The sequence below is a fragment of the Streptopelia decaocto genome (assembly GCF_964273445.1).
Source record: "Streptopelia decaocto genome assembly, chromosome: 26".
Classification (NCBI taxonomy): domain Eukaryota; kingdom Metazoa; phylum Chordata; class Aves; order Columbiformes; family Columbidae; genus Streptopelia; species Streptopelia decaocto.
In genome coordinates, this window is record NC_138681.1 from 1,287,668 (window position 1) to 1,315,524 (window position 27,857).

General features: G+C 59.5%; 2 protein-coding genes across 3 annotated transcripts in view; both read right to left on the reverse strand.

The window, feature by feature from the left end:
- Positions 1-3,663: 3,663 nt before the first annotated feature.
- Positions 3,664-7,353, reverse strand: SLC27A3 (solute carrier family 27 member 3; the record flags this gene model as incomplete). Its single annotated transcript, XM_082073227.1, has 10 exons — positions 3,664-3,881; positions 3,984-4,114; positions 4,192-4,289; positions 4,416-4,614; positions 4,689-4,779; positions 5,300-5,494; positions 5,562-5,686; positions 5,761-5,919; positions 5,994-6,203; positions 6,873-7,353. The coding sequence occupies 10 exons, from the start codon at positions 7,351-7,353 to the stop codon at positions 3,705-3,707; spliced, it is 1,866 nt and encodes a 621-aa protein (XP_081929353.1). The 3' UTR covers positions 3,664-3,704.
- A 468-nt stretch (positions 7,354-7,821) lies between these two features.
- INTS3 (integrator complex subunit 3) overlaps positions 7,822-27,857 on the reverse strand; it is a 34,314-nt gene continuing 14,278 nt past the window's right edge. The window contains exons 8-30 of one of the 2 annotated variants that reach the window (XM_082072872.1): positions 27,659-27,788; positions 24,855-24,952; positions 24,155-24,346; positions 23,488-23,575; positions 22,912-22,991; positions 21,417-21,508; positions 20,815-20,921; positions 19,988-20,107; positions 18,537-18,666; positions 17,665-17,719; positions 16,807-16,910; positions 16,117-16,161; positions 15,599-15,718; positions 15,321-15,474; positions 13,198-13,266; positions 11,755-11,830; positions 10,971-11,084; positions 10,549-10,597; positions 10,236-10,403; positions 9,012-9,112; positions 8,802-8,874; positions 8,545-8,701; positions 7,822-8,451 (exon numbers count right to left, since the gene is read on the reverse strand). In XM_082072872.1, coding sequence (XP_081928998.1) covers positions 8,374-8,451; positions 8,545-8,701; positions 8,802-8,874; positions 9,012-9,112; positions 10,236-10,403; positions 10,549-10,597; positions 10,971-11,084; positions 11,755-11,830; positions 13,198-13,266; positions 15,321-15,474; positions 15,599-15,718; positions 16,117-16,161; positions 16,807-16,910; positions 17,665-17,719; positions 18,537-18,666; positions 19,988-20,107; positions 20,815-20,921; positions 21,417-21,508; positions 22,912-22,991; positions 23,488-23,575; positions 24,155-24,346; positions 24,855-24,952; positions 27,659-27,788 — 2,400 coding nt within the window. In that variant the 3' untranslated portion in view covers positions 7,822-8,373. Of the gene's footprint in view, positions 8,452-8,544; positions 8,702-8,801; positions 8,875-9,011; positions 9,113-10,235; positions 10,404-10,548; positions 10,622-10,970; positions 11,085-11,754; positions 11,831-13,197; positions 13,267-15,320; positions 15,475-15,598; positions 15,719-16,116; positions 16,162-16,806; positions 16,911-17,664; positions 17,720-18,536; positions 18,667-19,987; positions 20,108-20,814; positions 20,922-21,416; positions 21,509-22,911; positions 22,992-23,487; positions 23,576-24,154; positions 24,347-24,854; positions 24,953-27,658; positions 27,789-27,857 lie in introns of both variants that reach the window. The other variant, XM_082072871.1, reaches the window with a different exon arrangement.

The following is a 27,857-nucleotide window of genomic DNA, read 5'->3' on the forward strand; positions in this document are numbered from 1 at the left end:
TTAAATTTCAATAATTTTAAACATGGAATTTTGACCATATTCAAAATTCTAAATTTCAAAACTTTTAAACATGAAATTTTGTCCGTTTTCAAAATTTTACATTTGACATTTTGAACAGTTTCAACATGTTAAAATTTGAAATTTTGGACATTTTCAAGATTTGAAATTTGGGACATTTCCAACATTTTAAAATTTAGAATTTGAAAATTTGAAATTTTGAAATTTTAAAATGAAAACTGAAATATTTTAATTCTTTTAAGCTGGTGCAGCATAGCGACACATAGAGACACATATCTATATTTTTGTGGGTTTTCTTGGTTTTAACCTTATTTAGCTGGCGCCCCCCCCGCCGCCCCCCCCCCCAACCCCGGACGCCAGGGTCCCTTGAGACCCTTTTCCCATCCCCCCCCCGCTGAGGAACCGTTGGGCCAACCCGAGCTTTGGCTTATTAGTTGGTTTCTTGTTACTAATCAGCTTCCCCCCCCAAAAAAGGGCCCTTTGTTGTGCCCCCCCCCCCGCCCCCCCATCCCGTCCGCGGTGCCCGAGGCGAAACCACAAAATTCCCTTAAAAAAAAGGCAAAACCACACAAAAACGATTAAAAAAAAAAACAAAAACCACAACAAATCCAAGTGCAATAGTGACCATGGGGGGGGCCGGGGGGGGGACCCATGGACAACGAGACGCCGACTTCATGGTGCTATAAGTGAGTTCACCCCACGGGGGGGACACGGGGACCCTTTTATCACCCCCCTCCCCCCCAAATCCCCTGAACCCGCCGCCCCCCCCCCATTTCCCCCCCCCCCGCGCTTTCTTTTACCGCTTAGGGGTAGATCCGCTTGGGAAGATGCTTTATTATTATTATTAATTTGGGTTTAATTGTGTTTTTTTGGGGTGTTTTAATTGGGTTTTTTGGTTCCTCCAAAGGCGTAACCCCCCCCCCACCCCCAAAAAACCCCCCCGCCCTTTGTTGGCTTATGGTATTGCTGCCGAAATGTTATAACAAGGACTCATTCGTGTATATAAGCTATTTCTTGACACATTAAAAATGGTTAAAAAATGGTTAAAAAAATGGTAAAAAAAAAAAAAAAAGAAAAAAAGGATGAAAAATATAAAAAAATAATAAAAAAATTGTACATTGTGTAGAAAAAAAAAGGACAAAAAAAACCCCGAATTTGGGGAGCGAACCCGCCTGGCCATGGGTGTTGTGGAAGTCGTCACGTCCTCGTCCGTGTGCCCTCGTGTGTATGATATGGATACAACCACAATAAAACGTGCAAAAAGGGGGGGGTCCCGGCGGCTCGGCGTGGGGGGGGGGCGATGGGGCTGGGGGTGGGGGGGGGGGGACACACCGGTGACGCCCCCGCGCCGCGGGGGTCCCGGCGATGCACTGGTGGCGCCGCCACCTCCCGAATCTTGTGCCTTTCACACCCGCGCGAAACTCGGACCCCCCCCCCGCGGCACCAGCAGCCCCGGAGGCAGGAGGGGGGGGCCCAAAAAGCTTAAAAACCTTTAAAAAATAGTAAAAAAAAACAATAAAAAATTTGATTTTTGGGGGGGGGGGGGGATGGGGGGGGGGTGCGGTGGGTTGGGGGGGGGGGGGCAGCGCGCTGAGCACGGGGGGAGCGGGGCCGGGGGGGGGGAACGAGTATTATAAACTGTAACTGTATTTGCACTGTTTTTATTATTGCATTGGCATATATACAATATACATTATAACAACCTGCGGTCTGCGGCTCCTTCCTCTGCCCCCCCCACTGCAAAAATGACCCGAAATAACAAAATAAGGGGTGCAAACGGCAAAAAATAAGGATTGGGGGGGTGGGCGGGGGGAGCGTGGGGGAAATTGAAGGGGTTCGGCCCAAATTTGGGGAGTTTGGGGCATCGATTGAGGGGTTTAAGCACAAATTTGGGGAGTTTTGTTGGGTCGTGAATTGGGGGATTTGAGGGGGAATTTGGGGATTCTTAGGGGTTGGGTTTGGGGGTTTCGGCACAAATTGGGGAGTTGTGGGATTGCAGGGCCGGATTGGAGGGATTTTTGGGCCAAATTTGAGGATTTCAGGCGCAGATTTGAGGAATTTTGGCGCAAATACGAGGGATTTCAGGCAGAGATTTGAGGGATTTCGGCCCAAATTTGAGGGATTTGGGGCCAAATTTGAGGGTTATCGGGCCCAGATTTGAGGGATTTTGGCCCAAATTTGTGGGATATTGGGCCCAGATTTGAGGGATTTTGGCCCAAATTTGCAGGTTGTCTGGCCCAGATTTGAGGGATTTGGGGCCAAATTTGAGGGATTTCGGCCCAAATTTGAGGGTTATCGGGCCCAGATTTGAGGGATTTGGGGCCAAATTTGAGGGATTTAAGGCCCAGATTTGAGGGATTTCAGCCCAAATTTGAGGGATTTCAGGCCCAGATTTGAGGGATTTTGGGCCAAATTTCAGGGATTTCAGGCCCAAATTTGACGGATTTGGGGACGAATTTGTGGATTATTGGGCCCAGATTTGAGGGATTTTGGCCCAAATTTCAGGGATTTCAGGCCCAAATTTCACGGACTTGGGGCCAAATTTGTGGGTTATCGAGCCCACATTTAAGGGATTTTGGGCCCCTTTTGCACAAATTTAACATCTTTTACTTCATTTTTCCCTCTTTTCCCCCCTTTGCGTCACGTTTGAAACCCCAAAGTGCAGCGAATCTGTTTCTTTTCTTCGGATAAAAGGTAAAAATGACATTAAAATAAAAACCTTTGTGATATTTATCACGATGTTAATAAGGAACGTTTCGTGTTGCGCTGGGGGGGTCGTGGGTGGTTTGGGGGGCCCCATGGGGACAGTGACACCGGTGTGTCCCCCCCCCGCCCCAGCACCCCCCCAGGGCGACACGGACCAGATTTGCTACAAAAAGAGTTTATTTATCAAAAAAAAACCCTAAAAAAGTGTGTTTGTACCTACAAAGAGCCCAGTGCGGGGGACATGACCTCCCCCCGGCTCCCAAATGGGGGGACATGGGGACACAGAGGCCATGGGGCACCTGGGGACGGGGACGGACACGGGGACCCATGGGACAGACGCGGGGACCCCACGGGACACACGGTGGGTACATGGGGACGGCAGGACAGACAGACGGACCCGTGGGACACACGTTGGGCATCCAGGGACGGCAGGACAGATGTGGGGACCCACAGGACGGACGTGGGGACCCGTGGGACAGATGTTGGGCACGCAGGGACGGCAGGACGGACACAGGGACCCGCGGGACAGACGTGGGGACGCGTGGGACAGACGTTGGGTACCCGGGGACGACAGGACGGACGTGGGGACCTGCGGGACAGACATGGGGACCCAGGGATGGCAGGATGGACATGGGGACCCACAGGACACATGGTGGGTACCAGGGGACGGCAGGACGGACGTGGGGACCCGCAGGACAGATGTTGGGTACCCAGGGACAGCAGGAGAGACGGGGGGACCCGCGGGACAGACGTGGGGACCCACAGGACGTGTGTTGGGTGCATGGGGGTGGCAGGATGGACATCAGGACCCACAGGACACACCGTGGGTACCTGGGGACGGCGGGACGGCCGTGGGGACCCACAGGACCGGTGTTGGGTACCTGGGGACGGCCGTGGGGACCCCTGGGCCACGCGGCGCGGGCGGGACGGGGGGGTGGGCGCCCCGTGGCGCCCGGCGCGGGGCAGCCGCGGCTCCGGCGCTAAATGCGGAGCCGCCCGTCCAGGACGCGCTCCCAGAGCGCGGGGCCCAGCGGGACGTAGGCGCCGGCGGCGGCGTCCAGCAGGAACAGCGGCGCGGGGACGCGCGCCGGGTCGCAGCCCTCGAGCGCCAGCCGCGCCTTCTGCTGCTTGAACGTCTCCGTCATCTCCAGCCGCTCCTGGAGGGCGGGGGGCAGGTTGGGGGGGTCCCCGCATTGCCCCCTGTGTCCCCCATGTCCCCCCTGTTCCCCGTGTCCCCCGTGTCCCCGTGTCCGCGGTACCTGCAGCCGCAGGAAGCGGGGCCGGGCGTACGGCGGCAGCAGCCGCTCCAGGTGCCAGTGCAGCGCGGAGCCGTCCAGGCGGCAGCCGGGACGCAGAACCAGCGCGGCCATCCCGGCGCGGCCCTCGTGGCCTGTGGGGCGAGGGCAGAGCTGGGGGGCTCGGCCGGGCCGGGGGCAGCGACACGGGATGGGACGGGGGGGGCGGTACCTGGCACGGTGACGCCGTACACGGTGGCTTCTTGAAGGGACTCGTGGGCCATCAAGGCTTCGGCCACCTCGGTGGTGGCCACGTTCTCACCTTTCCACCTGGGGGCAACAGGGATGAGCCCCCCGCAATATTCAATGGGGCTGAGCCCCCCGCTGGCTGCACAATGGGGGGCGTGGGGCTGCGGCACAGTTGGGGGTGTCCCGCGCCAGCGGGGCCTTTGTCACCTGTAGGTGTCCCCGGTGCGGTCGCGGAAGCGCACGAACTGCTCGCGGTCCTGCTCCACCAGGTCCCCGGTGCTGAAAAAGGTGTCGCCCTCGGCGAACACCCCGCGCAGCAGCTTCTGCTCCGACTGCTCCCGGCTGCCGGCGTAGCCCAGGAACGGGGTGCGGGGGCTCACGGGGGCGATCAGCAGCCCCGTCTCGCCTGCGGGGGTGGGGATGTGTGATGGGGGTACCCAGGAGGACCCCCCAAAAGTTCCCCCCATCGCTGCTACTCACCCGGTTTCACGCGGACGCAGCGCCCGCTCGCGTCCCGCACCGGAGCCCCCTGCGCCACGTCGTAGCGAACGATGTCAAACGGGGAGACGAGCTGGGGAGAGGAACCGGGGACATCAGGGACACAGAACCCCAGGATGTCAGGGGTTGGAGGGACCTGGAAAACCCATCCAGTGCAACCCCCCGGAGCAGGAACACCCAGCTGAGGTTCCACAGGAAGGTGTCCAGGGGTTGGAATGTCTGCAGAGAAGGAGACTCCACACCCTCCCTGGGCAGCCTGGGCCAGGCTCTGCCACCCTCACCCCAACAAGTTGCTTCTCATCTTCCAGCGGAACCTCCTGTGTTGCAGTTTGCACCCATTGCCCCTTGTCCTGTCCCTGGTTGTCACCAGCAGAGCCTGGCTCCATCCTCCTGACACTGCCCCTTTCCATCTTGATCCCCAGCAATGAGTCCCCCCTCAGGCTCCTCTTGTCCAGCTCCAGAGCCCCAGCTCCCTCAGCCTTTCCTCACACGGGAGATGCTCCACTCCCTCCAGCATCTTGGTGGCTGCGCTGGACTCTCAGCAGTTCCCCGTCCTGCTGGAGCTGACCCCCCCCCCTCCCGGCCCTGCTCACCTTGTAGATGAAGCTCCCGCGCCCCACGGCCCCCGGCGTCCCCGTGTAGTTGAAGAGGGTGACGTTGCCCTCGGTCATCCCGTAGGTCTCCACCACGCGGACGTTCCCGAAGCGCCGCAGGAAGCTGCTCCAGACGTCGGGGCGCAGCCCGCTGCCCACCGCCAGCCGCAGCCCGTGCTCCCGCTCCCCGGGGCGCTGCGGGGACGCGGGCTCAGCCTTGGGGACGCCCCGGTCACCCCGTCCCGGCGGAACGGCCCCTGACCGGCGGCTGGTTGACCAGGTAGCGACAGAGCTCCCCGATGTACTGGAAGACGGTGACGCCCTCGGCGCGACAATCGTCCCAGAACTGGCCGGCTGAGAACTTCTCCTTCAACACACACGTGGCCCCTGGGAAGGACGGCGGGGGGATCAGCCCCCTCCGGAACGCCAGCGGCTCCGCGCGGGGCCCCGGCGCCGCTCACCGATGCCGATGCAGCCGCCGATGCCCAGCAGGGACCCGGCCATGTGGTAGAGCGGCAGCGCCAGGTAAATCACGTCCCGGCTGGAGGCTCCAACCAGCTCGTAGAAGCTCAGGCACATGATGGACTTGAGGTGGGAGATGCGGGCGGCTTTGGGGAGACCTGGTTGGGGTGGGGGGGTGGTATTGAGCCCCCGCTCGCCTGGGTCACCCCGTCCCCCCCTCCCCGTCCCGCACCGGTGGTGCCCGAGGTGAAGATGTAGAGACAGGTGTCGCTCATGTCCTGCGGCTCCCACGCGTCCTCGGGCTCCAGCTCCTCGGAGGCCGCGTCCAGCAGGTCCTGCAGGGCCAGGGCGCCGGGGGGGTACGGACCCCCCCCCAGCACCCACACGGCCACGTCGTCCTGGCGCAGGCCGGGCAGGATGGGCTCCACCGCCGCAAACAGGCCTGCGGGACAGCGCCGTGTGGGGGCGCAGAACCGACCCCCCGGCGGCGGCATCACAGTGGGGGTGTCCCCAGCCCTTGGGGACACTCCAGCCCTGAGCCCTGTCCTGGGGGTGTCCGATGGACCCCACCTGGGGTGACCGGACAGGATGGATGTGGCTGGTTTAGGGGACACAAATGAGCCTCATGCGGCACAAAGGAGGGACCCGTGGGGACACCCGCGTGTCCCCATCACCCCCACCCTGAGCCGCCCTGTCCGGATCCCCCCGCCCGGTGGGCAGCGCTGGAGACCCCGGGAAATCCCCCTGTGCACCCACAGGCACCGGCGCCGCCCCGGAGACTCCAGAGCTCACCCGGCACCGGGCTCGGTGCCCCCGGGACCAGCCCATCCCCGGGACCACGGGCTCGGTACCGCCGGGACCAGCCCACCCCCGGGACCCTTCGCCACCCCCAGAACCCACGAGCCCGGTACTTCCCTGGGGTCCCCCGTATCCCCCCACCCGCCGGACCCTTTCCCACCCCCGGTACCCACGGACCCGCCACCACCCCGTTCACTCCCCACCCGCGTTTCCCCGCTCCCACCGCCGCCCCGGCGGCTCCAGCGCGCCCCGCCCCGGTGTCCCGGCCCCCCGCCCCGGTGTCCCGTCCCCCGCCCCGGTGCCCCCCGCTCACCGTCCGCCACCAGCAGCGCCCTGGCCCCGCAGGCCCGCAGGCAGTGCCGCAGCGCCGGCGGCCGCAGCGCCGTGCCCAGGAACGCGGGCCGGGCCCCCAGCGCCGCCAGCCCCAACCAGCCCCACACGAACCGCGGCTCGTTCCCCACCAGCAGCCCCACGGTCACGCCGGGCCCCAGCTCGCCCCCCCCGGGCAGCGGCCGCCGCCGGAGCGCGTTGGCCACCCGGGCCACCCGCCGCGCGGCCGCCCCGTAGGACTCCGCGCCCCCCGCCGCCCGCAGGAACGGCCGCGCCGGCGCCTCCCGCGCCGCCCGCAGGAACCGGGCGGCCAGGCCGCCCCTGCCCCGCAGCGCCCGGCGCCGGCACCGCGCGGCGCGAACCGCGAACGCCAGGTCGGCCCAGAGGTGCGGCCGCAGCAGCCGCTGCAGCAGCGCCAGCGCCGCCACGACCGCCAGCGCCGCCGCCACCGCCAGCGCCGCCATCGCCCGCCGCCCGGGACACGCCCCCGGGACACGCCCCGCACGGACACGCCCCTCCGGGACACGCCCACCACAGGACACGCCCACCACAGGACACACCCCCCTCGACACGTTTCCCCGCCCCGGGACACGCCCAGCCACCAGGACACGCCCCCTCGACAGTCCCTGACACGCCCACTCTGGACACGCCCACCACAGGACACGCCCCTGGGACACGCCCGCCGCATGACACGCCCACACCAGGTCACGCCCCCTCGGCACGCTCCCGGGACACGCCCACACTGGACACGCCCATCCGGGACACACCCAGACTGCACGTGCCCATCCGGGACACGCCCCCGGTCCGGCAGCCACGCCCCTCCTGGCCCCTCCCTCCGCGCCCCCCCCCTCCCGTTTCAGCGCCATCACGTCCCCCGGGAGCCACATGTCCCAGCCCGGCCCCCCCACACGGCACAAAGAGGTGGCACTTGGTACAAAACATCTGAGAGCTTTTATTTCTTTAAAAAAACCACTTAAAAACGCTGACAGCTCTGGGGGGGCGGGGAAGCGTGTCCCCTCCTCACGGGGGCAGGACCCCCCAAAACTGCTCCGTGACGCAGGGGGACACGGCCATGGGAGGGGGACAACGTCCCTTGGCCCCCGCGGGCAGGGCCGCGCGTCCCCCCCTCCCCAAAGCACCCGGAGCAGCAAACCAGTTCGCACTGTTTATTTCGACTTCTTATAAGAAAATAGGAGAACGTGTGATATACACCCAGAACCGCCCCCCCCAGACCCCACCCCGCAACATGGCCTCTGGGGGTCCCCCGGCCACGCTGTCCCCAAAGCGGGGGGGTGCACACTCCAACCCCTCCCCAGCCGCTGGTAAAAAGATGCTAAAAAGTCACATAGTGGGAAGCGGCGGTGGCAGCGCAGCGTCCCCGGGGGCTCCGGGAGGGGACACGCGCTCTCCTCCCCGTCCCGGCTTCTGTCCCAGCGTGGGGGTGTCACCGCGGGGCCCCGAGAGCGGGGGGGCGGGCAGAGCCCTCAGTCACTGTCCGAGCCCACGGCGGACGAGCCCTTTCTTTTCCTTTTGGCAGGTTTGGGTTTGGTGTCTTCCTCCTCCTGTGCCGGGAGAGGGGACGTGGGGGTCAGCGCTGCCGGGGGGGGCCTACGTGTCCTGGGGGGCCAGCCGAGGGGGGGGACGGGGCCGCTTACCGAGGCGCTGCTGGACGCCGACTCCTCCTCGGGGTTGGGGGGCTGCGCCGCGTTCTTGCGGCTGCGGGGGCTGGACAGGGTGGCTTTGCGGCGGCTCTTGGGGGGTTTGCTGGAGGAGTCTTCATACTCCTCTGCCAGGGAGAAGAGGTCGCTGAACCTGGAAGGAAGCGGGAGGGGGATGTGGGAGGGGGTGTCAGGTCACCCCCCCGCCATGCCACACCGTGTCCTGATGTCACCCAGGGGAGGGACAGACTCACTTCATCTTGTGGGCTTCGTCGCAGCTGGCCTGGACGTGCTGCAGCGCCTGCAGGATGGGGGTTTGGCTGAAAACTGTCGAGAAACCAGCAGCAATTTGGGTCAGAGACTTAAGGGTGGGTGCCCCCCAGGCAGGGGAACCCCCCCCTGCACATCCATTTTGGACACAGCGCCCCGGGGCCGCTCGCGGTGACGGAGCCGGGGGTACGTACAGTTCTGTTTGGTGTTGGTCAGGTTGAGGCGCAGGTTGTCCAGGTGCTCCAGGATCTGCTCCAGCGTCAGCTGCGCCAGTTTGCTGCTGGAGCTGCGCAGGCTGGGGGGGCGGAGAACAGCGCTCGTCAGTGCAGACCCTGACTTTGCCCCCCCACCAAAGACAGGCTGCGGGACCCCTTGTTTGTGGACCCCTTGTTCGTGGGGGGACTGAGTGTCACAGCCCAAACCCTCCAGCACAGAGAACACCACCCTGGGGTGCCCCGAAAGCCGGAGCGGGGGGGCCGGGGAGCGGCAGAAAATCGGTTTTCTGGCTCTGTCACGTCCCCTGAGGCTGGTCAGCACATGCTGCTCCAGGGGACAAATCCTGCTCGGGGTGCTGCCACTGCCATCCCCGGCAGCTCCGGGCACCCGGTGCTGAGCCCTGGCCAGGGGACGGTGCCCGGTGCCAAGCGCCCGGGGCCCCACCTGGCCGCTCGTTAATTAGTGGCGATTAGACCTGGATCCGCCTTGGATCCCGGAACAGAAAACAGCCGTGTTGTTCAGCTGTGAAAAACTGTTAATTAACACTGAGGAACAGACGAAGGCGCCGATTTCCCTCCGGAGAGCGGGGGGGACACAGAGGTGGCACCGTGAGCACCAGCGAGATCCTGGTGACAAGGAACCTCCAGCAGGTCCCAGCCAAGCGGTGGCTGTGGGGCCGGGCAGGGGTCCCTGGGGACAGCTCTGCCGTGGCACAGCGTGGGTGTCCTTGGGGACAGCTCTGCCGTGGCACAGCGTGGGCGTCCCTGGGGACACGCTGCAGCAGGAGCACGGGGCTGCTCTGCTTGCCCAGGACACTAGATGTCCTTCCCACTCCAGCAACGGGCTGCGGGCAGGGACGGGGACACAGAGGACGCCGCCAAGGGGACAGGGACACAGAGGACCCTGCCGAGGGGACCGTCCTCCTCCCCTGCCCCAGGGGCTGTGTGACCCAGCACAGAGCGGCGCCAGGACCGTGTGGCCCCTGTCCCAGCTGGTGACGGCTGCGCCGAGGCCAGAGGCCGACGTTGGTCTTCGAGGTTGGATAAAGGCTGGGAAAGGGCCCCGTGGCCACCGCTCACGCCAGCAGCTGAAACCGCTTCCACACAGCGCTGGTAATAACGGGTTCTGCTGGCTGGACGCAGGCGAGACCAAAGAGACGCTCAGCGCGGCTCCGGCTGCGTGTCAGCCCGCCCTGCCCTCACCTTTGGCGTTTTCGGGGGAGGCTGTTGTTCTTGATCAGCAGCGATTTGATGTGCTCGGCCAGGAGGTCGTCGTGTTTGATGCACCAGTGCCGCAGGATGCTGGTGGTGAACTGGTCGCCGGGGTGGCAGGGCCGGCTCAGCACCATCTTCACCATCTCCTCGCTGGGTCTGCGGCAAACGGGGACATAGAATCAGAGAATTGTTTTGGTTGGAAAAGCCCCGCTGGTGTCACACGTGTCCATCCTCCCGTGTCCCCGGGGTGCTCAGGAGAGCGACGGCCGCGCCGTCACGGCACGGAGCCCCGCGCACTCACTTCTCTCGCCTCAGCTGCAGCAGCAGGCAGGATAACGCCTCGGGGTGATCTGCAACACAGCACAGAATCACATCTGATCATTTTGGTTGGAAAAGCCCCTTGAGATCATCGAGTCCAAGTGTTAACCCACCCCCGGCACTGCCCCGTGTCCCTGAGAACCTCATCTGTGTGTGTTCAACCCCTCCAGGATGGTGACTCCAGCACTGCCCTGGGCAGCCTGTTCCAACACCCACAGCCCTTTGGGGAGAAATCACCCCAAATTTCCACCCTCAACCTCCCCTGGCGCAACTTGTGACTGTTTCCCCAGGTCCCTCAGTCTCCATCACCCTTGTGCTCCAGCCCCTCACCAGCTCCGTTCCCTTCTCTCCACTCCAGCACCTCAAGGCCTTTCATGAGGTGATCCCGCCACGGGGACAGCTCACCTTTGTACTTGAGGTGCTGCAGGATGGGGATGATGGTCTCCAGGGGGATGTTGTGCGCCAGGAACAGCTGCCAGGTGCAGTACTGCTCAAAGGTCTCCCAGTCCAGGCTTTGAACTGGTGGGGGGAAGCACAAAGTGGTGAGCAGAGCCGCGCGGCGCCCAGGGACAATGCTGGTCCCACCTGGCATTACACCCACCCTGGAGAAACCTGAAAACAGCCAAGTTATAAGTACCTGTCCCGAGAATACTCAGGACACAAGAAAATAGTGAGCACGCAAGATTTGTGAATGTGAATCAAGTCGATCAGGCTTTAACCTCATCTAATCACCTTATGAGAACGTGCGAGCCTTGGATCACACTCTGGCAAAGCGCCGGGGCTCAGCGGCCGGGTAAAACCCGTTAGAGCGCCCAGCTCGATCACACCGCTAAACCCGACAATCCGGTTTAGGGCAGCGATCCTTTAAGCAGCAGCAATAATACCACGAGGAAATCCAGAGCTCGGCACGACCGGGCCAGCACAAGAGCCGCTCTCGGGCGCTGCGTGAGCAGCCGGTTTGCGTGGGCTCTTCCTACGGCAGCGCGGCCACGGGCGCCATCACTGGCCCGGCGCGGCTCGGCACGGGCTGCAACCCCCCCAAATCAAAATGCAAAGTTGTGCTGAATGCCACAGCGTTCTCCCTTTCCAAGGATTTGGGGTGTCTCTGCAAAACGGGATCTCCCAAGGGCAGGAAGACTTAGGGTGCCCAGAACGGTTCTGCTTTCACCCCCGCGGGGTCGTTACTCACTCAGGATGTTCAGCACCGAGTCTTTGCGGAACATGACGAGGTTCCCCATCATGACGTGGCACACCAGCTCCTGCAACTGGGCGGCAGAGCAAACGGGGTCAGCGGGGCGCCCGGGCTCCGCCGCAGCCCCGTGATGTGGAAAGCGAGCGGAGAAGCCGCCGCTCCGGCGGCATCAGCCGTGTCACGAGAGCAGGGAGGCCCAGAAACCCCGCGGCTGCAGCTGCTTTGTGAATCAGAGCTGGGCTCAGCAGCTCCAGGGAGCGGCAGCTGTTGAGAGGGACCGGCAGAGGCAAAGGAGTAACGAGAGGTTAATGGTTTCACACATCAACACCCAGGCCGGGGAGCAAGTGTCACGCAGGACAGACAGCAGATGCGCGCAGCCCGGGTGGGATCTGTCACCCTGCTCGGTGACAAACACCGGGGACCTTGTGCTGCAGGCGCTCTCAGACCCGCGTTTTTGCTGATGGAGGGGAGGGCTCGGCAGCCCGCTGGGAAAGCTCCGGCAGCCCCACGCGTCTCTGCTCGGGGTCCCCGATTGTCCCTGCGCCGCAGGGCAGGGGGTGACGCTGCCCAAATCCTGCCCCGGGGGCTCCGCTCGCAGAGCTGGGTACGGGGGCCACGCAGCCAGAGCATCGCGGGGAAACAGATGAAGAATAACAGGAAGGAATGAAGGAATTGGAGAAGGGAGGGGAGAGGAAACGCTACAGGCTCTGCTGGGAAAAACAACCCCTTTGTGTTTGAGTGCGGCGGCAGAGCCGGGAGCAGAGGAGTCCGAGCGGCGCTGGGCTGGGGGGTCAGGGCACCGTGACTCAAACCTTACCAGCCTGCCAAGCAAAACTTGCTGGCGAGGCGTTCTGGCCCCCGCGCAGCTGGGAAAAGCACAACTGGCCAGGAATGGTGTATAAATAGGGCGAGTTGAAGGGTTATCAGCAGATCACGCTCCAGACGAGCCCAGACGGCAGAAAAACGCAGCCCAGCATTCCTGCCGGTGCCCACCGCCCGCCCCCGGCCCTCGCCGCAACTATTTTTGGGTTGCTCATGGTAACTCGGTGTGACCGTGGGGAAAGGTTCCCTCCAGGAGGGTCTAACGAGGGTTTGGCCTTCACTTGTCCGGCTGCGGAGCCTGCAGCAGGACGGGGAGAGCGGGCGCAACCTCAGCCCCGCGGGCACCTTTGCTGCATCATTGAGGTTGGAAAAGCCCCTCAAGATCAAGTCCAACTGTTAACCCACCCCTGTTATTGCCCCATGTCCCTGAGAACCTCATCTGCTCAACCCTCCAGGGATGGCGACTCCAGCACTGCCCTGGGCAGCCTGTTCCAACGCCCAACAGCCCTTTCCATGAAGAATCATTTCAGGCTACAACCTCTTGGGAACGGGAAGATATAAGCGCTGCCGCTTTGTGCACGTGCTGCCTCCCCCCCCAGCCACCGGTCCCCTCCTTACCTGGAATGAGTCTATGACAGCGACGATCATGTTGAGCAGCTCGCCGCTTCGCAGGGTCTCATCCGGGAACTGCAAGAGTTCAAAAGCAAAGAGCTCAGGAAGGGACACGCGGGCTCCTGGTCCTGTAGCCGAGGCAAAACTCCTCCTCGGTTCGGACACAGACACACGTTCCTCCTCGCAAGGGGCAGCATCGCCCTGCCTGACCCTAAATGCAACAGGGCAAGCAGCCGAGCGGGAAAAGGAGCCAAGAAAGCCAGGAAGGTTGGCCGGAGCAGGCAGGTGCATTCGCTGCTCGAGTGGGCCAAGGGCTGCCAGGCAGCGAGCGCCCAGCACATCTGGAGCCGCAGCTGACACCAAACATCTGGAGCGAGCGGAGCCGCGATGCCGCTCCAGCTGTGGGGGGCAGAAGCCAGAGTGCTTCAAGTTCCCCACGTTTTCCGCTATCCCTGCTGGGTTTGCTCGCTGTTCTGGTGCCTCGTGCGTTACGCAGCACGGCAAGGAAATAAACAACAAAAAGACCAACACGCGGGGCAAAAAGCCAGGAAAATTGGCAGCGTCGAGCTGCGGCTGCACCGTTCCGAGCTGGCCAGCCAGACAAGCTGTTCTTGGGACCTTCTGCCTTGAGCTGCTCCGCACGCCCACGGGGGCAGCCGCGGTCTGACCCCACTTTGGGGAGGAAGCTGTGAAACCCAGAGGGCCAGGGGAGGGGATCCAGCGGCTCCTCCATGCCAGGAACCCCCTGGAACACGCTCCGTGCTGCTGTGTGGTATAGGGCGATGCCTCCGCAGGTTTTCTTCCCCTCCCCAGGCTTCCCACAGAAACCACTGGGATGAACGGGGCTGGACGGCCTCAACGCCCAGATGTTCCTGCAGAACCAGCCAGAAAGGAGGGAGGAGGGGGGGCAAGCAGCTCATTCCTGCCAGGGAAACGAGAAAGTACATGCAGAACCGTGACCCCCTCGTCTCCTCGGAGCACACGTTACCCCGCTCTCCCTCTCCTGGCCCTGAAGCCAGACAAGCTGGACGCTTGTTGGGAGCAGCTTCCGACCTTGCGACCACTTCAACTCAAACTGTCTGCGAGAGCGCTCAGCAGCGTCCCAGCAGCGGGTGGTGACAGGGACTGGGTGAACTGGGACTGAGCTGCGACCCAGTGGTGCAGATGCCTGGCTCTCCGTTCCAAACTCGGCGCTAAATCCAGCTGGCTCCACCCCAGCACCGAGTGCTGAAAGCAATACAAACTTGCACAAAATCCAAGAGTTTGGGGCAGGCAGCGGAACTTGTCCCCCCAGACTTTGACACGTCTGCTTGGAGCCTCCACCTGCTGCTCTCCAGAAAGGGAGGAGCAGAGAGAAAAACCACGGATAACATCGCTGTGCATGTGGCCGGGACAGCGAAGTTAGAGCCTCGTCATCTGCAGAGCACGTCGGGCTTTCACAGGGCAGGACAACAGCGCATCTGGAATATCGTGTCCAGTTGTGGCCTCTCAGCTCCAGCAGGACAGGGAACTGCTGGAGAGAGTCCAGCGCAGCCACCAAGATGCTGGAGGGAGTGGAGCATCTCCCGTGTGAGGAAAGGCTGAGGGAGCTGGGGCTCTGGAGCTGGACAAGAGGAGCCTGAGGGGGGACTCATTGCTGGGATCAAGATGGAAAGGGGCAGTGTCAGGAGGATGGAGCCAGGCTCTGCTGGTGACAGCCAGGGACAGGACAAGGGGCAATGGGTGCAAACTGCAACACAGGAGGTTCCGCTGGAAGATGAGAAGCAGCTTGTTGGGGTGAGGGTGGCAGAGCCTGGCCCAGGCTGCCCAGGGAGGGTGTGGAGTCTCCTTCTCTGCAGACATTCCAACCCCTGGACACCTTCCTGTGGAACCTCAGCTGGGTGTTCCTGCTCCGGGGGGATTGCACTGGATGAGCTTTCCAGGGCCCTTCCAATCCCTGACATTCTGGGATTCTTTGATCCACACTACCCCCGTTAGACTGGGCTGGATGGAGACCGCGTTGTGCTCAGCCTAACAGAGCTGTTCCTGGCCTTGCCAGCTTCTCGGCTGCAGCGTAACAGGCCCAAAGCTCCCTGGCGCTGAGCTGCCTGCAGGAAGGCTCATCTGAACTGGGATTCCCGCTGCCTTACCTCTGTGTAAATGGAGGGGGTGAGGTAGCAGAGCAGCCGCACGTCGTCTTCCTGGCAGGCCTTCATGTCCATCATCAGACAAGTGTGCAGGTCCCCCAGCTGCGTGGCCTGGGCGAAGGACTCGTACAGGTTCATCTTCCCCGCCGCGGCTTTGCTGGAGGGAGACGGACGGACGGGTGAGCGAGGAGCCGCGGCGCTGCGGTGGCGCTGACGCCGAGCCGTCTCTTGGAGGCAGCACCGGCCCAGTGGAAGCTCGGACGCTTTCCCCGCGGATCTACCTGGCTTTTAAATAGTACAGGAGGTGGTAGCCGATCTTGGGTTGCTTCTGGTAGAGCTCTGAGAGGAGATCCAGCAGCAGCGAGAAACCGCTGTTATCTTCCTGCATCTGGCAGAGGTTCCTTGGGGAGCAGAGCACAGGAGACGGTGACGTTTCGTGGCATCCCGTGCACCGGCTCAGCTACCGGGGACGGGCAGCTCGCAGGGAAACCCAGCGGCCCTGGGCACCCGCTCTCCACACTGTACACAAGGGACACCCAACGGGACGTGCAGCAACAAACGGGTCAGGACCCAGCAAATTCGAGTGACCCGGGGACCCCAGGCTCCCACAAATGAGCTGTGATTTTCCTGTATTTTAGGTCTTTCTACTAAACAAAACACAACATAAGGCAGAACGAAGCGAGAAACTGATTCTGGGATAAGCCCTGTGGCTTGCTGAGCAGAATTAGACCCACAGGGTTCACCCTCGGGAAGCAAACAGGAAAGCTCTGACTTATTCAAAAAATATCCCCGGACATACCTAAATATTAGGTAGAGAGGCTTCCCCACCGACTCCTCCAGAGACCTGCGGGACAAACGCACCGGTCAGAGCTCCATGTGCACCCACGCTCTGTGTTTCCCCAGCAGTGGCCAGGAGAAAAGCCCGTGGACCTTGTGTGCCGAGGTCCTCAGGCCACCCAGGGCCACCCTGAGCTCACGGGGACATGGGAACGGTCCTGTTAGCAGAGGCAGCAGCTCTGACCCCCAGCCCTGTTCCGACAAAATCCAGGAGGAAGAGCGTACGTGTCCTCATGTGGGTTAAGACAAGACCGATTCTGTTGGTGATTTTTCCTTTCAACTAGGTTATTCTAAATAACTGCGTTTTTCTGATGTTGGCTGCATGTTTTTTCCGGACAGTGCTCGCTCTGGAGCTGATAAGGGCCCATATTTAGTGGTTTGGGCAAGCAGAGCAGGGACAGATGGTGTTTTTAAGACCTTCTGCGCCCCGGGCAGCTAGGAGCCACCAGCTTCTCCCTGGTGGGGAGGAAGAAGATGGTCTCTTGTGATATGACACCTGTTGAGCAGCTTCACGCTTGACCCTGGATTGTTTCACAGGGGAAGCCGCTGGCTTCAGCGCAGACCGCTGAAAACTGAACGTTTGACTGGGAAAAGCCCAAACCCCAGCGTGAAAGGACGAGACGTGCGCAAACCAGAATAAATAGAACCTTACTCCTCCGTGATTTCTTCTGGCAAAACCTCACCACGGAAGTGAGCCTTAAATAGCTCCTGGAGACAGGATGCGAGCACCGATAACTGCTCCGAGTCGAAGTCCTCCTGACGGAGAGAAAGGAAGGAATGAGAGGAGAAAGCGGCAGCTCCAAGCCTGCCCGACCGGCACAGCCGCGGCCGGGGGACCCGGCAGAGCCGCCGCCGCACTGAACGGACCCCGAGCTCCGCAGGAGCCCTTTTGCTGCTTTACTGCAGCACCAGGAGCTGCTCCTCAGCCAGACGAGCCCCTAATTGATGCCCAGCTCTGAAGCACTTCACAATCACTGCAGTCCACTTATCCTCTAATGGCCAGTAATTCATTGAGCTCAGCTCTCCCTCCGCAAGGGGTGCGGGGACCGAAGGCGCTTGGCAACGAGGATTTACACCCTGAGAAGCCCTTTCCCCATGCTCCCGCAGCGGGGGAAGCAGCTCTCGTCTGCTAAAAGGCCACTTGACTCGAAAGGGAGCCGGTTCCAGGCAGGGGATGATGAAGCTTCCCTTGAATGCTCAGCTCGCGGCGAACACCCGCAGCTCTTCTGCTGGGCCGGGTTTGCTGCAGCCTCCGCCGAGCGCAAAACCAGCAGCATCCCCAACGCAACAGCAGCTGGGGATGGAGCAATTTTCCCCTCCCACAAGCAGCAGCTCGGGGCTGTGTTTAACACCCAGTGCACGCTGCACCGTTTTGGACTCATTTAGGATTTGAGTGTCCTCGGGATCCTCTGTCCCCTCATTTAGTCGCGGCTCTCAGGGCAGAGCTGCCCAGCCCACACCAGTCCGGCCGCTCTGGTTTCCCAGTTAGGCGGCAGTTCTGTGCCGTTACCTCCAGGACTTGATCCACGATTTCCTGCATGACCTCACACTGAGCTTCCGTATCGCTGCAGCACAAAAACAAGAGGAAATCCAAGTTACATAGGAAGATACCGAGGAGCAGGGACAAGGGGGCTTTGTGCTGAGCTGGCTCTGCTTGGGAGCACCCCCCTCCAAGGCCTGAGAGGCGGGGGGCTCAGCTTTGTGCTAGTGCCAGGCTTAGAGATAGGCCCAGCTTAGAAGCGCGCGCCGCAGAGATTGAGCCCTGGAAAAACACGCTGTGCGGCGGCAGCACCTACTTCCAGAAAAGCGCCTGAGGTTGTCTGCAGCGAGACAAACAAATTAAATGACTAAAAGCATAAGATTAAATGCACTTAAAGCCATCAAGACATAAATTACATTAAATCAGTCTACTACGCCAAGGTCTGCAAAGCAAGAGCTTTTTTTAACCTTCTTTAGATGGAGTTAATTCCAAGGTCACTGAAAATCAAGTCCGGAGAACACGCAGACACAGGTGTCAGTGTCCCTGGGGAACGTGTCCCGTGCACAGATGTACTGAAACCCCCAAGAAGTTTCCCCTGTCAATCCGACAGCGGAGAAGGATAAAACTCAAGAGCCTTTTGCCTTTCTGTCAGTGATTCAGATAAATGGCCCCAGCAAATTGCTGTTGTGCCCTGGTCCGAGCCTGCTCCAAGGACAAATTTTAAGTTTCTTAACGCCTTTGAAAACCTTCTGGATATTTCCTGCAGGACCTGAGCAGGATGGCGTTAGCTCTGCGAGAAGCGCTCTGGAGCGGGCAGCATCGCGCAACACGGCTGAAAGGTCTTGTGTGGCGTTTCCCCAAAGAGATCAACACGAAATGTCACAGGACCAAACGATACCGACCTTCCCTTCTGCAGCTGCAGGACTTTGTCCTTCAGCGACTCGTCCAGTTGGTCCAGGAACGGCGTGATATCAACTGGCTCCTCCACAATGGTCTCTTTGATCGGGTGAAACCTGAACTCCCTCTTCTTCCCTGCAACAACGAAAGCAACAGTGCAACAGTCTATTTTCCCTAAAAGCTCCATCTAAGAAGCGTCGGAGGCAATTTCTGTCCTAGCAGCGGAGTTGTGGGGGGCTGTGGGGACAGGGTCCAGCCTCAGATCTCGCCTTCACCCTTTGGAGATGTGCCCAGGTCACAGCGAGGACGGTGGGACGGGATCCAAACGCAGGGGGTGCCCAGAATCGTGGTTCCCGTCCGGTTGTTTCCAAACCTGACGCCTCGCCTGCCCTTGGCCACGTTCCGTGCGCACAGCCGGCTTGCGAGCCTCTCTCCACCCGACACGCAAACGCTCGTGTTCAGGGCTCCAGGACTGAGATACCCACTGCTCTTCCGCACCCTCATCCTCCGGCCTCATTCCGAGGCCACAAAAACGACCCGTGGCAGAGGCCAGAAGCGCTGCCAAGCGCTCCCAAGCAAGCTGCTGCTACGGGATGGCACAAAGTGGCCAAACCCCTTGACAAAAATCCTCCCTGCACGTGGCTTTCGAGCCTGTGTCCCTATCGAGGTCCCCAAGCAGCTGGCCAGGGTCTGATGGGAATTTTGACGTGGTGCTACAGCACAGTGTCACATATTGTCCCCATGCCGGGCTTGTGGTCTCTCCCCACCGCAGGATTAACCCCCAGCACAGCAGGAAGCCCATGAGAGTCCCATCACAAACATCTTGAGATGCCTCAAGCTCCAGAGAGCGAGCAGAGGGGATTTTGGCCTTCTGCAGGCTTCGAGAGGGAGCGAGTGTAATGGAAACCATGAGGCTGAGCAATTAGAAGCCTGAGCCTCATTAGTGGCTGCCTGAGAACAGAGAAGACACCCTGTTCCCAAACAGCATCTGCCACAGGGATTCCCAACCGCACGGCGGGGCTCGAGACCAGTCGACATGAAGAGGACACACGGGTGGAGAAAATGCTGCGTTTGAAGGGTCTAAGCTCTAAGGAATAACCAGGTGAGGAGGTGAAGCCCAGTGGCCTTTCAATTTGAGCACAGATTTGTGTCCTGTCTACTGGTTTTGGCTGTCGGGGACTGGGAACCAGCAAAACATCGGCCTCCGCACCTGAAGGAAGCCTGGATCTCAAGAAGGGGATCTGCCCCGGCTCCAGCAACCCCCACGGCTCGTGGGAAAGGGGTTTTGAGGGAACTGTGCTTACAGAAGTCTGTCCAAGAATCCTCCATCACGAAGGGAAGGTGCCCTCAAAGCCAGTGAGGAAACACCGACCAGCGCGGAGGCAAAGGGTGGCGATGCGGCCACGACGGTGCCGAAGTTGAGAGCGTGGGCGCTCAGCTGCCTGAGCTCCCTCACCTTTGCTGCTCAAGTCTTCCTCATCGTCACTGAATGCGGCCTCGGCGTTGTCGTAGCAACCGTCGTCCTTTTCTGACATATGATTGTCCATCTCCATGGAAACGGGTTCCTCAACTTTGACTGCAAGAGAAGGCAGAGGGTCAGAGCGGGAGCCTGCGAGTCACCTCCACCGATAACCACGCTCCAGAGAGGAGAGAAAGCGCCCTGCAAAGGGGAAAAATGAGTCTGGGCAAGCGGCAGACCCTGGAAAACTCATGTTGGGGAAGAGCCGCTTCCAGTGACTCCACTCAGGTACCAAGTGGGGACGGTGAGTGCAGCAGACCGGCGCATTTTCCACCCGCGCTGCCTGGCACCCTTCGTGCTTTATTTCCCTCGCCCAGCCCGGCAGCAGAGCCCAAGTTCCCGCACAGGGCAGCGGTTTTGGCAGCTCTGCCAGGCCGAGACGCGCAGGGCAGTGGCGTTTGGTGGCTGCTCCGGTGGGGCCTGTGGCCAGAGCAGCTGATGCAGCAGGAAAACCAGACCGGCAGAGCTGGCAAAGCAGCAGCGCTCTCTTGTTCAATAAACATTAGAGACGCTTGCTCTCTGTTTAACCTGATTATGTTAATCAATTGGGTTTTCTGCAAGACAAGAAAGGGTAAGCAGCCCCTACAGAGCAGAGAGAAAACAGGACAGTGCAAATCTTAAGTGTATGGCAGGGCTGGGATGAAGGGAGGCCATGAAACAAGCGCCCACAGCTCTCCTTTCCCCGGAGCCCCGGTCCGATGCCTTGAACAGAAAAGCCGGGAGAAGCGCGTCCCCAAAGGCAGCACGGCCGCGCCGCTCCCTACCTTCGATGGGTGGCGAGGGCGAACTGCAGAACTCAGGGAATTTCTCCCTCAGCATGGCGCGCAGCTCCTTGTCCAGCTTGGGGTTGTCGAAGAGAGGGGCCAGGTGTCTGTGTGGGGAAGGGAAAAGGGATGAGAAGCACGGCCGCTCCGTTCGGCTCCGTCTCAGGGACCAGAAAGGGCCGGGGACGCTCCTGTCTGCCTGGAGCGGTCCGAGCTTTCTTATGGAATAACAGAATCATTTTGGTTGGAAGAGACCATTAAGATCATCGAGTCCAACCGTAATGTAAATCTAGCACTAAACCGTGTCCCTAAGAGCCTCGTCTTTACATCTTTTAAACCCCACCGGGGATGGTGACTCCAGCGGTCTGTTCCAACGCTTCACTTCTTAACCCACCTAATCCCCTCGCTTCAAGGAACAGCTCTCAGGACAAGTGTCAGCACTGTGAAAACGCAGCTGTGCCTTCTTCCACCGTTCGTACATAACATAAATGCCCCCGCAGCTCTGACAGAGCACGGAGGTCGTTTGGCCTAAGCTGGAGAGGCCCAGGGAGGACTGGCGCACAGCGGCCGTATAAAGGGAGGACAATTCAGGGCTGTCTTACGCGAGGACTCGCTTCTCCACGATGTGGGTGAGGGAGTTGAACACGCCTTGCCGGACGTGAGCCTCCAGCGGGGGGTAGAAGTTGGGAATGATCTGGAAACAGGAGAACAACAGCGTTAGTGCCATGAACCCCCCTGCCTGCCCTCGGGCTTGTGCCAGGCAGGACACAGCCAGATGAGCTCAAACCACCGCTCAGCTCGAGGCCGTTTCCTCTCTCGTCCAGTTCTTTGCTTCTGGAAGCAGCAAGATGACTCATCCCCGAAATCTCGGTCATCCCGGGAACCTTGCACCCAGTTCTTTTGGACTCGGGCAGCGCGGGGATGGGAGGACACGGAGGGGGGAAAGCGATGCAGCTCAGAGCCAGAGAAGATCCCACTTCCAAGAAGCACTATCAGCCCTCTCTGGAACCAAACTCCCAGAACCAGCAGCTCTTTGCAGTGCTGTCCCCAGGACCAAGGGGCAGGAGCAGCTCTGCTCCCTGCCCAAGGAGGGACCAACATCCTTCAGAAGGGAGAGAACAGGTCCAACTTGTCCCCCCACCACACGGAGATTCCGTTTGCCCTCAGGGGACGACACCGGGCCAAGCATTAAGTACTAAAGGCAACAATTCAGAAGCCTTTTTTCCTACCAGCGCTCATCATTCCACAAGAATTTCTTTGCAGAGCCGAGAAGTCTCAGGCGTGTTCCCACAGCTAACGAACGACACGTGGGCCCAACGCTCCGAGCGCCAGGAACGGCCCCGGATTTATCCAGAGCCCACAGGGACTTGCCAAAGCCTCTGGTAGTTGGGTTGAAGAGGTGAATAATTTGGCCGAGCTCTTGGCAGATCAGCAAGGGGAAAATCCCTCCTTAACGCAGCAGGGTAAGGGGAGGTTAAGAGGGTTGCCAGCAGATACTGAGCTATTCCGCAGGCGATTTTGCAATCAAGGCAGAACAGACCAGATGATGCACTGAGGAATGTGCAAAAAAAAGAAGAGGGAACAGCTTGTTTGTTTGTTTGTTTTTTTGGCTCTGAAGAGCAGGCAGCGAGACGACGCTGTTTTGCTGCTCTAAGGATTCGTGGAATTCCCTTCCTGCAGGATGGGGCAGCAACGCGGCTTCGCTCCAAAACTCTGGGGGGTGAAGACATGTCCTGTGTGAATCTGCGGCACCGCTCCTGCCCTCGGGACACCGAGCAGGGCTCAGGGCTTCCAGACCCCTCAGCATCTCTGTGTCCCCGTGCTGGGCTCTCTCCTTGTCCTTCTTAAACTGGGGAGCACAGAACTGGTCCCAGTAAGTCCAGATGGGGCCTCACCAGTGGGAGGACAACCTGCTGGCCATGCTCTTCCTCACACACCCCAGGTACCGTTGGGTTCTTGGCCACATGGTCCCTCTACACTGTCCCCGGTGACACTCCTGAGGTGTCCCTCTGGTGACAGCCCTCATCGCTCATCCCCCCGTCATGTAACTCATTTGCAAGGCAGAGAATCCCCCGGAAAGAGCGCGGAGCGGCTCACCCGGCACATGAAATCCAGCAGCGTGGCGGTGATGGCGGGGTGAGGCTTCATGGAGTGGTGCATCACCAGGATGGCAGGCTCTGCAGGGAGAGAGCGGGGAGCCCTGTGCTGAGAGCCCCAGAGATGCACCCACCCTCTGTGCCCCCCCACGCCACAGACCCAGCATTCTGCCTCTAGAGTGCTGAGAGAGGCCCCTTTTAGCTCCTATGCACCCTCATCCAGCTCCTAAATCACACTTAGGCTTCGAGAAGCAACTTCTCTGCAGGCAGGAGCTCTGAGCAAGGTCCCTGGCTGGATTAGTCCTTGCTCATGTGTCCCCAGGCCCTGGGACAGCCCCTGGGAAACGATGCTCTGGGACCAGTCACCCACCCCAAGGAAGACGCTGCTGCCACCAACTCAAAAAATCACCATTAAAAGTGGCTCCACCAAAACAGCTCCCCAGCAAGATCAGGGGAGTGAGCTGATACCCCTCGGAGATAATCTGTTGGGTTTTCCCCACCACATCCCACTTCGTGGAAGCCATGAACCCCTTCTTCAACCCCTGCCCATCGCGAGAAACGCTCCCCGTGGAGTCACCTATGTTCATGATGCTGTCCTTCTCGGGGTTGAAGAAGAGCCAGTCATAAAATAGGGCCAGTTTGGCATTTGAAGCAGCAACGTTGGACTAGAGGGAAAGAAAACAAACCACAAAATTGGCTGATGAATACAGGCACAGCTACAGCCGTTTCCTCACCAGCTTCTGCGAGTGCCGCAGATCACGGTCCCGGTGGGGCAAGGGACAGGCTTTGGGGACAGATGGGAAGCCAAGGAGGCTGCAAGGAGGCACCTCAGTGCACGTGCTGGGACAGGAGAGGTCCCACGACTTGTAGTCAGGTCATAAACATAAAGCAGAAACAAAGGGCATAGAGTCCAAGAAACACAATCATTTTGGTTGGAAGACACCTTTAAGATCATTGAGTCCAACCATAAACTAAACCATGACAAGCTGGAAGGGAGAAGGTGAGTTTTAAGCAGATCCCGAAGGATCCAAAGTGCAGCAGAGCCAGGATTAAATATCCAGAGCACAGAACAAAGGGCAATGTCTTAACCGCTGGTCTGCAACTCCCTCCTTCAGCCCAGCCAGCAAATCCCCAACCCGACCTCCCGGCAGCTTCCAGCAGCAGCTGGTCACCCCCTTCCCTGCAAGGGAAGCGATCTCGGGTGGTTCCATGGCTCATTCTGGGGTCTGGCCCCCCCAGCTCACCGTGCAGGTGGTCAGCAGCCACCCGATGATGGCCCAGCGCGGGAGGATGTCAGAGCTGAGCACCTCGTTGGAGGGGTGGACCACACCGCAGATGTAGCGGATGAGGTCGCAGCGCAGGGACTGGCTGTCCGGCGTGGACAGGTACTGCCGCTGGAACCAGTCCTGGTACCGCTTCTGCTGCCCGAACCGCACCTGGGTTGGGGGGAAAGAATCACACAGAATCGCAGAATGTGAGGGGTTGAAGGGCCCTGGAAAGCTCATCCAGTGCAACCCCCCCAGAGCAGGAACACGCTCTGCCTGGCATGTGAGCACAGATAAGAGCCGAACGGCGACCCCCGCTGCCGCCGCGCAGCTCCCGGCCTCCCCGGGATACGGCTGCTGTTTGCCGGAGCTGCGATAACCCACCGCATCGCAGCGTTCCCAGCAAGCGCTGTGCCTTGGCGAGCGGCCAGCCAGGAGCCTTGTGAGCGTTCTGTGATTCTGATTCCCCTACAAAAGCCCTTTTTGTGCCTTCTAATGAATACCAGGGATGTCTCAGGCCCATCTGCACCAGCTCCTGCTGGGCAGGTTTTCCTCCTCGTGTCGCCATTCGATGCCAGAAGCAACAAATACACCAGTAAAGCTCTGCCCTCCCTCCCAGTGCCAGAATGGGGACCGGGCAGGGACGAGTGTCACCCCCCGGTAAGCGTGAGGGACTTACCCGTGAGGTCATGAAGAGCAGCTTGGTTTCCATGTCGGGAGTGAGGCGGCACGCCAGGAATTTGCGCGAAGTCCTCGACTGGAGGAGCTGCAGGACACCTGGGGAGATAGAGAGAGAAGAGGGGGTCTGCACTCACGATGGCACAACGGGACACCCCACGGGACACTCGTGATGGCCCCACGACGGCACGACCGGGATCTGCCAACATCTGAGTCGGAGCAATAAGCTCTTTTTTCCCCAAAGCTTCAGGCAGTGGAAAAGGATCAAGATTTTGGTTGGAAAAGGTCTCCGAAAGCGTCTCGTGTCCAGAGCGAAGGTTTAGCCAGCGATCGCTCGTGAGGATGCCAGAGAAAGGGAGGGAGGATGTGCAGAGTGGGGACAAGATCTGGAGGGGAAACGAGGAATTCCAGAGGCCACGGCCCAAGTTGCAACCAACAGAGCACGTTCTCCATCTCCCACCCCCTTGTGAGGGAGCACAAAGACGATCTTAGGGAGGCCACAAAAGTGATCCAAGGCTGGAACAGCTCTGCTGGGGACAGGCTGAGAGTTGGGGTGTTCAGCTGCAGAAGAGAAGCTCCGGGGAGACCTTAGTGTGGCCTTTCTGTGCTTAAAAGATGGGGACAGACTTTTGAGCAGGGCCTGTTGTGATAGGACAAGGGGTGATGGTTTTAAATTAAGAGATTCAGGCTGGATAGAATGAAATTGTTGTCCCTGAGGGTGGTGAGAGCCTGGCCCAGGTACCCAGAGAGGTGGTGGATGAACCATCCCTGAGACATCCCAGGCCAGGCTGGACGGGGCTCTGAGCACCCTGAGCTGGTGACGATGTCCCTGTCATGGCAGGGGGGCACTGGGGGAGCTTTAAATGTCCCTTCAACTCAAAATATTCTGTGATTCTATGATTCTACCCAGATGTGAAGATCAGACATAAGAGAAAACTTGCGTGAGCCTGTGCACGAAGAGAACAGAGCCTGGGAGGAGAAGGGGACGTTGCACAAGCCGTTCTCGTTCCCAGACAGCTGCAAGGGGCGGAATTTATGACCTGAGCGGAGAGAGGCTTTGCTGCTGCCTGACAAGACCTGAAGGATTTACAGGGCGGCCAGCGCTGACGCAGACGAGCAGGCAGCGGGGACGCTCCGCTCTCTCGCCGTTTGGAGGGGGGGTCACACCTGGACGGAGAAAGCTGCAAAGCGGAAAGAACAGACGCCAGCTCCCGCAGAGCTCAGAGCAAGGGTGGAGAGAGCTGCACGCCAAGGGAAGAGAGCCACGAAAGCACCTTGCTTGTTCAATTCCGCGGGAGGTGGCTGCCACCTCCTGCTGCCGTTTCCCCTGCGTTCGGTGCTGCTGAGCCCCAGTCCTGGTTATGGGATGGTTGTGGGAGCGTCGAGCTCTGCAAGGACTCGGATCGGAGGTTCCAGAGCGATGCAAACCCCAGAGCACGGGGACTGGCGGCTGGTAGAGGTGCCAGCCGGTGTTAGAGCAATTGCTGCAGGCAAGAGGGCAAAGGAGCGGCCTTGTGGAACCATCTGGGTTGGAAAAGCCCAGAGCGGGGATGTGAAAGCTCAGCGCTCGGCTGGGACGATCCAGAGCGCGCTGAGAAATGCTTCTAGTGATCCTACAGCTGCAGGGTTGAGCCTTGGAAATGTGAAACGTGAGCTTGCCTTAAGCTGGGACTAAGATTCTTCGGCCCCATGGCTTAACGCTGATAAACCAGAGAGGGGAACTCGGTCTCTTTGGTCTCAGCAGAGACCATCAAGGACAGGAGAAAGGCTCTGGAGATGGAGAAGAGGCCCAGAGATCACAGAGATCACAAGCATTTAATCAAATGACGCGCTGCGAGTTTCCCCCGAGATCTTTCAAGTGACATTAACACAGCCCCATTTCCGAAGACTAAAATCGCCGCAGACAGATAACGACGTGACAGCCCCGGAGAAGCGAATAATTGATACCAATAAAAATTATAAACGTAACGCTCTCTCCGTTGTGTGTGTTTTAACCCAGACCGTGCAGGGAGCTCCACGGCCGAGCGTTTGGCACAGCAATGCTAACGGGAGCAAGAATATCCCGCTTAGAAAGAACCTTCTGAACCTTCTGAACTCGCTTTAGAGCTTCATCAGGCTCTTTTCTAGAACCAGAAGGACACAGACACTATATATCTTTAGGCTCCAGCTTCATCTCAGCCTATAAATCAGTTAATTTTTAAGAAAGCAACAACAAGAGTTATGGACGTGTTAAGTCCACAGGATTTTTGAGGATGTTTGAAATATAAGCCCTACTCACAGTTCATTAAAAAGGCGATTTAAACAGTGCCCAGGCAGCTATACGTGTAAAACTAAAATTAATTAAAATTCACCTTTTTACCCCATGTTTGTGACAGATGCTCATTCTGTGCTCCTGGGTGATGTTTCTGTACCAAACCCACAGCCCATCCCACCTCGTTACCCTTGAGAGGATCCACTTCTGCAGCTCTGACGTATTAATATTCAATGTACCCCATTTCCCAAAAAATAAGCCCTACCCCAAAAATAAGCTCTAGTGTGATTTTTGAGGATGCTCGAAATACGAGCCCTACTCCAAAAATAAGCCCTAGTTACAGCTCATTTAAAAAGTCAATTTACATAGTGTCCAGGCTTGTAAGTAAGTACAATTAATTGGCAATTAACGCAGCGGGACAGACAGACCCTGCTCCAAGAAAAGCAGGATCGCATTCAAAAGACCCCGCAAGACCCAAAACAAGTGTTGAAAAAAGGAATTAATGATGGAATTCAGGGTTTGGAGGGTTCTGACGATGCCCCGGCCCTGCCCACCTGTGAACTGCGTGCTGAGGACCTGCGGGTTGTGGATAATGTCCTTCCAGAGCTGCTCGAACTCGGGGATCCTCGCAACGTTCTGCAGCAGCCGCACGAGGTCCCGGCCGATCATGAAACAGTCCATGAACTGGGGAAACGGGGGAAAAACGTCTCATTTACCGTTCAAAATCTCATTTACTGTTCAAAATCTCATTGA